Raw genomic sequence first — 8,918 nt, 5'->3', positions numbered from 1 at the left:
GGAGGAGGAGGAGTGCAAATGCTTTAGACACCAGATACAACTACTGAGTAAACTACTTATTTAACAAGAAAGTTGACACCTATATCATGCCTTCCGCACTTTCCGTCAAGATGATCGTCTCTTGACAGCTAATCAGACTACCGAACGCAATGCACTAATGTGAGACAACGGCTCGTTGCTAGTGGCATGAGTTTCAGGGCGTGGCTATTTGAGCGGTGGGAGAAGTATCAATGGTTTCTGTAGCTGTAACTGTCAGAAACCCTTACAAGTAGAATTGAAGCAAATGGTGGTTCCCTTGTGATAACACTACCTCTCACAACCACCTACTGCTCTACTTCGGAATTTTTTTACCATAAAGAGAGAATGAGAAGAGTAAGGGAAGTCATAGAGAAAGCAAATATCCCCACTTCAGCGCAGATTACAAGTAAATTCGACAGACGACTCTGGGTTGTGCAATTCGCGGTATTTCTCCAATGCTAACAGGGCAAAGGCTAATAGACAATAAATGAAGTTATTTGTAGCTTGTTTGTTTTGCAAGCATAAGGAACAACTGATAGTTATATCAACTAACATATCGTTACAAGGGTGCAATGGTTTGCTTCAAAGACTGGAACACCGGATCCGTTGAATGCGGCTACATTCTATTAGAAGGCAGTAGGAGGAGGTCGATTTACAAATCATGCGAAAATCACGGCGAAGAGTGGGGAAGCCTCAACACCTCGTAAATGCTCATCTCTTAAGGAGATGTGTCTCATAGCCCTCCAAAAAGGGAAAAATAGAGGTGTATATCTATAAAAGCAATTACTTAAAGACGTGTTGCCACGCCCCATATTACTTGTTTCTTTGTAAGTAGCAAGCCCACCATCATTTCAAATGATCAATGTGGAATAATCACTGATACTGTTATTTGACCACAAGAGGGTAAATTCTAGAGAACAGTCGCTTTATTAAACGTCTACGGAGAAGTCAATGACTAATTCCAACTGAGTGCTTGTTCAATCAGCCTCTGATGATTGTCAGAGCGCAGTAGAAAGTGGCCAGCAAAAGCGCAGTAAGGTGACCCTCAAACCCCAATTCAATGAAGGATTTGGATGACAAGGTGTTGCTGTGTTACACAAATCTGCACATGTGTGAGCATCGCCTCTGACTCCCGTCAAAGATGTGGACTGGATCCTCCGTATGTGCGAGCTCCTCGTTGACAGTTTCGCGAAATTCGTTTGCTCAAAATGGCTTGACGGTGACTTAAGCAGCTGCAATGAGTTCATACCAACCGGTACTGATGGCTATGCTATGCCTTATCAATGAGGAGGACAAAGTTGGCAGCTCAGGATGTAATGAAGGGAGATCAGGCAAGGAGAGGCAAGCAAATACGTGGATGAAAGCTGGGTCCACCTAAATTTAGTTCCTCTCGGATGACCCCATCACCATCCGCGCGGCCGACTAAGAAGAGTAAGCTGACATTCGAAGCAAAATACCTCTGGTTAGGTAAAGCAATATCCAGTGGGGAAGTAAGGACTTCGAACAAATGATAGTGAAAGCAGCAAAACACTATCAACGCTCCAATGTTCCAGAAGTCGGGACGCGTAGTAAAATGTTTGCTACCTCTACGCCAGTAGGAAAGACGACATCTTAAATGTTGCTAGGACACATTTAATAAGACACCATTCAATCAAATAAAAAAGATTTTTCTGCACTTTTTCAGCATGCAATTAGTGGTTGTCATTGTGTAATTGACCTCCATATGGTGGTAAGAGCAGGTTACCTCAAATGCTACCCACAAAACCGCCCACATTTAAAGAAAAGTCTGCCATTGGTATAAATTGGGTTTGTGAAAGAGTTTCCGGAGGCAGTTATGCTTATTTAAGATTTTACATTGTTCTCAGGGGTGGGAGAATTTTCCTTGGCAGTATCTCAACATTAGCCCTAGTCCGTATTACTTGACCTACGCAGTGACTGCACCAGCTCCACCACGAGGTCATAAATCGTAGTGGGATGAGAAAATCCCCTCGTTAAAGCATCAATCCACGATTGCTACTTCATTCAGTCAAAAAAACAAAGCAGGTATGTTTATGCTATGACACCTGTTGTCGTGGAATCGGCAAGTCTAATGCTCTAGCAGGCCTCGGGCTATTGCTCCTTCAAGAAATAATTCTTTTAGCTAGCTATTGCAATGTGTTTAAAACATTCGCCAACTGTATTCCTCCAGTCTGTCATTATTCACAGAAATCCTCTCTTACTAGTGGTCGAGGTCCTCCCTTCCACAAGAGTCTACGCGTCCGCTCCATCCTCCTTGCCGGTGTATTTACTGCATTTGCTAACGCCACACCTTCTAGACTCCGTGAAGAGGCAGATGGCCCTTCACATGCCTCTGGGAGCATTTTACTTGACAATGACATGTGACAAAGAGATACTCAACTTTCGCCTATGGGAGCTTCCATGAAGGTAAGCAAACACTTTGAGATGACTGTAAAAATGAGAGGGGAAGAGAGGCAAAAGAGGATGAAGCCCATGGAAGAGGAAGGAACCCTGGAACATGCAATAGGACTAGGAGAAAGGGAGAAGAATGAAGTGGGATAGAAAAAAGGATAAAAATGGATATGGGCATAATGAAGAGGGAGTGGGCAATGGATGTAATGATGATGGGGGCAAAGTTGAAGATGGATTCGAGGCTAATGATAAGTACGACGAAGAGGACAAAGAGTACTGATAACATTGACATGACGGAAATTAAGATAAGCACATGCCAGTACTAGGTTCATGAGTGTCAGATTAAACAATGCAATGGTTCGGTATCTATGGCCACATGTTTTCTGTCATTAAGACTCTGTGCATCAATGTATCTTTTACCTACATCAGGGATATTCCAAACATTTAGTCCCCAAATTTCTACGCAAATGTGGATAGAGACAAGGATGTCATGCACTACTCACCACGCGAGTTAAAAGGGTGGAGTCGTGTTTGGCCACTGCTTCGCCCGACGATTCACTTCTGGTGTCAGCAATGCTGAAATTGCCAGTTCTGCGGGAACCCGACAGAGGAGACATCACTGGAGGTCTGCTTCCACACGCAACTGCCAACCCTTATCAAGAAGCATTTCAACCCACAGTTCAGGTGGATCAGTAGGCTTTTAAAAACTTTGAAAAGCCTACTTTTTTAGTAATAAAGTTTTTAATTGCTTAAACATCACATTTTGCCTATAAAACAGGTGAGGAATCGGTTAGTACTGCGCACCATAAGCGTTCACCCCCGCACCTGGTTGGTAATACGTCAGCACCTTGACCCCTGGGTCAAACTAACCCTAATTATGACCTTTAACTGTCCCCGACATCAGCCATTAGGTATCATCTTGACGACTTACCACAGCGCAGACAAATTCAGTTTCGTGAGATGTCTATTGATAGGAAAGAAGCATAGTAACCGCAGGACTTGACAATCCGGATGCTTTTTGTTGACACGCCGATACCCATCTTGTTAACGAGAATAAATAAGTAGTATACACACCAGTAGTAAATTTCACTTTTTACAGATTATCCAACAGACGAGAACTCATTGAAGAGATCGTCTTTGCCATCCCCACCATCATGGACTGAGGAAGCGGTCAAGGAAATGGCGAGAATTAATCGTCGTGTGAAGTGGTAAGAACTTGGGCGCCACCTAATACCATTCCATCGCAAATCTGGGTCCATGGCGAAATCACTAAGTCCTCTAATAGCATTAAATCAGCGGAACGCCCACTTGCCTGGCGGTGCCCCACAGGATGTTGGAGCCGATACCTTACCTACCCTACATTGTCAGACGATCTTCTCTTCATCGCCATCTGCTTTGAAAAGAAATCACAAGTCAATCACAGTGCTGCAATTCATCCACGCCTCGGCAAGGATAGCTGGAGAGGTGGCTTCTAACTACTTCTGGCTAATCCGCCTGCAACACACTTGAAGACTGTCAGTATTCCACGTTTGCAGCTTACCGTAGCCTTTGCGTCCGTTAGACTCGTCGCCTCCTTGAAGGAAGGTCTCTTCACTGATGTCTCGTCAACGACCCTCCAGACGGACTGTCACCGTACCGTAGACTACAGGAAGCACGACTATACGATCAGAGATGTCTATCGGCATCCCTCCGATGGTTACACGCTTGCCTCCAAACAGCAGGCGCGACAAGACGGGCCCACCACAAGGAGCTCAAGTTTCAAGCCCACAGAACTGCGACTGGGAGCGATGCGTGCACTATGATCATAACAGAAGAGCCACCACTGAAAAACCGGTGGTAAAAATGGTGAAGTAGGAATGCCGCACCAATCTCGGGCGACATCGGAATCTTAACTCCGTCATATTCCATAATCTGTAGATATGCCAGTGGACGACTACGTTGGGCACGACAGCCAGTCCTCCTACTTGTCAAACAGTTCCGCGAGACAAATAGACCTCATTGTGGTAGCTTTCAACAGACGGCCCTGGATACTTCGTGGTCACTCTACACATAGGGTTTACTGTAGAAATTATCGCCTGCCTGTATTGGCACAGCCCAACAGACAGATTATGACACCACTTTCAGAACATCAAGCGCTCTTCAATAAACTCTTTCATCGCTGACGGTGTTGACTATCTTAAGCCAATACCAGTGAAACGTGGCAGACAGACGGAGACACGTCTGTTCACCTTGGAGAACCACATACAGCCTGATGAACGCACTTTCTTATTCACAGTGTTTTGCAATCCAAGTCTGTGTTCTGGCTCGTCCCAAGTTTGTTCTAATGTAACACCTTTACCCCTCTGAAACAGAAGATATCATAAACATGAGAACAGCAGTGGTAAATTATAAAAGCTGGATTAGGTTGAGTTAATATACGCAACCTTGGCTTTGTTCAGCTTCTCCTCTGTCTCCTTATCAATAGGCACATCTCGAAGGCTGGAATAGTCTTTCGGACGTTCACTTTCTTCACAAATGAGCTGATCAACCACCTGATCAACGACAAAAACCAAATTCTTTTGAGTCTGTAACTCATTTCCTCCTTCTATTCCAACAAGATTTTGCTCGACGGCACACTCGTGACGATGCATTTCGCGCAGAATGAAGTAAACCCCAAGACTCCGAAGGTACTGGCGTCCAGTTTTAGTTGAACATAGCTACGTTAGAGATAGGATACAAAAAGCATCATCATACTCACCTGCAACAAGGCCTCACAAATCGTGGTTTTAACTAAGGCGTCGGATTCTCTTTTTGCAGTCTTTGAATCGTAGGCCTCGCGAATGGGAGGTGGGAGTGTGCATCGATCCTCATCTTCAATAGCATCACTCACATCGCATAAAACAAGGAGGGCAGTGACCAACATATCATCGGAGAGGTAGCACAGGCGTCCATGACACTCTAAAGATGCAAGGTAGAGACAGGAGATACTGGACTACCCTCTTCAAAGCAACAATTCTTCAAAATCCCAGCAATTGTAAGACGGGATGCTGTGTCTTGCAGTTTAGGCAGAAGCGAAACAAGAGAAGACAAGTGGATGCGATCATTGCACATGCTTTGGCGCATTCTTCGCACAGAGGTTAAATTGAGAAGGAGCTAAACACCCTCCATCAAATGGTACATTTCAGCATCACACCTTCAGTTCGATACAGGGAGGCCTTCGTTTAGTGGCTATTTTCCTGCAAATTACTTCCGTGTAGGAGGCATCACAGAAGATGCCCGCCCATTCAACCAAGGTGGTTAAATTGACAAGCAGTGAGAATGTCAGTAGTCTGGCTTCTTCACCAGCACCAGAAAAGTAGAATGATGTGAGGCTTGCTAGCAACTTCTCCCTTCGTTCCTGTTTACTGCAATCAAATAAAAGTCTTGCCAGGTCCTTATTTGCGCAGAAGTTAATAAGACATTTAACGGATAGTTGAAACATTCTGTCCGAAGCTAAAAGAAATATTAGCTGGAAGAGCATGTACCCAAGTTCTGTGGAGAGAGTAAGTTTGCCGACTCTACGACAACACCTGTCATGACATTAAAATATCGACCAAGTTCGTCTTTTAACTGATGAGCATAGTATTCGTTGGTTGATACTTCAAGAAGGGATTCCAAAAGCTCAGTACGCTCCATAACCTCGAGATAGAGAACCAGTACTGAACATGCAACACAAACTAGAAACAGGCACTAGGGCATGAGTGGTTGATCCACATGCTAATTGTTATGTGCCTAGGCCATTGTTAAAAACAACCGAAATTGTTACGGAAAAAAGCAACGAGCTTTCGACAACCTAAATTTTAAAGGACAAAAAGCGAAAAAAAAGTCTCCGGCACCCACTTTATACCAGTGACACAAAACTAAGAGCTGATTTCATAGGTAGCATTTAAATAAACTATTGCAAAAGTATACCTCCCAAAACCGCACATTATACATTAACCACGAATATTTACGTTTTGATCCTTAAATTTGCAAAGTTAGGACTCTTGCACTAAATGAGCTCTATTCGATTCATTGTCTCTTATATTTTTTAATTTTTGAGGCCGTTTTTCCTACCGATGTGAGTAAAATCAACCCTGTGCTACCCGTTTCGAATTCCAGCAGATTAAGGCGTTAATTGCGCTTCTGCAGATCTTAAAGTTTTTGCCATGTTCTCACTTCTGACTAAACAGTAAAAGCCGTCTTAGTTCGGCTGTGCAGATAGGCGTATACCTATCTGAGACGAGCTAGCTTTAATGACAACACCTGTAATTTGTGTATTTCCTCACGTATCCTTTCTTTATCTCCCTCTTGTACACTAAGAGACACAAAGTAGCCATCAGTACTGGCTTACTCAAAGCCGTTGCGGCTGCTACATCCGCTCTCTACTTTTTTTCAGAATAACACCGCAGCTGCAAACCCGTCTCAAAGTTGCCCACAAGAGTACCCGCGAACTTATCCTCATCTCACCGAAAAACTTCCCTCAATTATTCTCCCCAGTTTACCTTTCCTACTGTAAATGTGCCTCCTACTAACAGTAAGTAATATGCTGTGGGGCATGGTTTTCCTAAAGGTAATCCATTTTCCTAGGTATAAACCTTTTTTGGGGTGAGTACCAGACACAGTCTCTAAGAGATGTGCATTTACAGAATGTTGAGGTTATAGCTCTTTTTGTCGCGGTTTTCGCATGGTTTGTAAATCCATCTCCTTCTGCCTTTTTACTGGCAAGTAGCTGCATTCAGCTGACCTAATAATAATGATGACGATGAGGGTGGTTTGGGGCTTTCATCTGGACGCCTAAAGTAGAGCAGCAGGCGGTTGCGCGGGGCAGTTTTGCCATCACAGAACCGCCAGATATTTCACGCCTGATGAAGCAGTTTGAGAGATACGCCTGTTTACTGGGTAATAAATCCATAGATCATCGTAATTTCTCTCGTCAATCAAGTAGCCACGCCCTGAATTGCATGCCACAAGCGGCATGCCGTTGTTGCACACCACTTCACCACTTGATACGGTCTAATTGGCTACCGAGGGATAATTGTCTACACAAAAACAAGCGAGAGGTCTCGAATAAGTGCCAATTTTTCTTGGATTAGATATTAAAACAGCCAAAGGTAGTATCAGATGTCGGGGACAATTGTACGCCTCCTCGTCCCCTTAATCCTTCTCCACAACATCTCGGCACCGTAGCACCCCAAAGGCGTTTGACATTACACCCACAATGTGCTGCTCAGGCAGCCAATAGAAGGACGCCGCCAATTGATTCGAAGGAAGGAATGCCATCGCGAGAGTAGGCACCCACCGATGTGTGTGAGCATAAATACACTCAAGCGGTGTGCCTACGACGGCATTATGCAACTCCGAATAATCCACCGCGGTAGCGAATTGCTCACTCTATCAGCCGAAGTTGATACTTCCGTGCTGCAAGTGAAGGCTGCCATTGCCAAGGCGCTTCGAATCCCACCGAATGATCAAACACTCACGTTCAAAGGTGTATACCTCGAGGACTCAAGAAGCCTCAACGACTATGAGATTGCGAAATCGGGTGCATTGGAGCTACATCTACCTTTGAAGCTTCAAAAAATTATCCCCGTACGAGTGGCTATTTCTCCGGAGGAGGTCTACTCCATTCCAATCCGTTCCAATGCAACAGTGGCGGAACTGCGTGCTGAGATTGCCACACGAGTGGGTCGTCAAAACCGCAACGTCACAAATGCATTTCTTGTCTACTCGCATTGGATCTTGGAAGATTTGCGACGGTTAAATGAGTACGAGATCGGAGACAACGCCTGTATTACGGTAGCACGTGTACTGGAGCCCGAGAAACAGCCCTCCAATGAACCATACGACTACTGCGATGACTTTGCAACGGAGAGATTGCCAGCACCCTGTCGACGCATGATCAGCGTCCATTTCTTGAAGGAGGACGGAGATCCCTTCACTCTCATCTTAGATCCATCCAAACCGCTTAAGACCATCTCCAAGAGTGTGGAGGAAAAGACAGGCATTCCTGAAGAAAATCAGACTTTCATCATATCGGGTAGATATGTGGACAAAGAAAAGACGCTTGATAGCTTGAATATCGTAGAAGGAGACAGTGTCTACCTGAGTGATAACCAAGTCCGAACGATCTATCCAACCACAAAAAAGGGTCCTATGAACCGAAATGGGATGGTAATCTACTTCGAGGTGGGTAAAGAACGTTTCTCCATGTTAATTCCAGATGATTGGACTGTGAAAGATGTTCAACAGAAAATGCAAAATCATCCCTCGGTAAAAGGGGGAAAGATTGATCTTTACTACAAAAATGTTCGTTTGGAATCTCGACGGACCTTGACTGAATGTGGCGTCTCCAATGGGGGTGTGATCAAAGTGAAAATTCACTACCTTTAAAGAAAAAATCTTTATTTCAGCAACCCCCTTTTTTGCCCTGTTTATGTTCCTCAATTGCACATGTTATCTTTTAATAATTGGGAGCAGAACTTTTCGTCTTT

At 44.4% G+C, this 8,918-nt stretch overlaps 4 protein-coding genes across 4 annotated transcripts; 3 read left to right on the top strand and 1 right to left on the bottom strand. All coding sequences in view use genetic code 11, as the record gives it.

Annotated features, from left to right (window-relative positions):
* Positions 1-2,563: 2,563 nt before the first annotated feature.
* EGR_08848 (hypothetical protein) lies at positions 2,564-2,707 on the top strand (the record flags this gene model as incomplete). Its single annotated transcript, XM_024498097.1, has 1 exon — positions 2,564-2,707. The coding sequence occupies one exon, from the start codon at positions 2,564-2,566 to the stop codon at positions 2,705-2,707; it is 144 nt and encodes a 47-aa protein (XP_024347499.1).
* Positions 2,708-3,684: 977 nt separating this feature from the next.
* EGR_08847 (hypothetical protein) lies at positions 3,685-4,229 on the top strand (the record flags this gene model as incomplete). The annotated part of the gene is made up of 2 exons (XM_024498096.1): positions 3,685-3,891; positions 3,963-4,229. 2 exons carry the CDS (start codon positions 3,685-3,687, stop codon positions 4,227-4,229), a joined length of 474 nt encoding a protein of 157 aa, XP_024347498.1.
* Positions 4,230-4,826: 597 nt separating this feature from the next.
* On the bottom strand, positions 4,827-6,081 carry EGR_08846 (hypothetical protein; the record flags this gene model as incomplete). Its single annotated transcript, XM_024498095.1, has 3 exons — positions 4,827-5,123; positions 5,165-5,364; positions 5,931-6,081. The coding sequence occupies 3 exons, from the start codon at positions 6,079-6,081 to the stop codon at positions 4,827-4,829; spliced, it is 648 nt and encodes a 215-aa protein (XP_024347497.1).
* Positions 6,082-7,728: 1,647 nt separating this feature from the next.
* Positions 7,729-8,817, top strand: EGR_08845 (ubiquitin C; the record flags this gene model as incomplete). The annotated part of the gene is made up of 1 exon (XM_024498094.1): positions 7,729-8,817. One exon carries the CDS (start codon positions 7,729-7,731, stop codon positions 8,815-8,817), a length of 1,089 nt encoding a protein of 362 aa, XP_024347496.1.
* Positions 8,818-8,918: the final 101 nt, after the last annotated feature.

The sequence above is a fragment of the Echinococcus granulosus genome, assembly GCF_000524195.1.
Source record: "Echinococcus granulosus chromosome Unknown EG_S00121, whole genome shotgun sequence".
In the NCBI taxonomy this organism is placed as follows: Eukaryota; Metazoa; Platyhelminthes; class Cestoda; order Cyclophyllidea; family Taeniidae; genus Echinococcus; species Echinococcus granulosus.
This window is presented reverse-complemented; position numbering and strand designations above follow the sequence as displayed.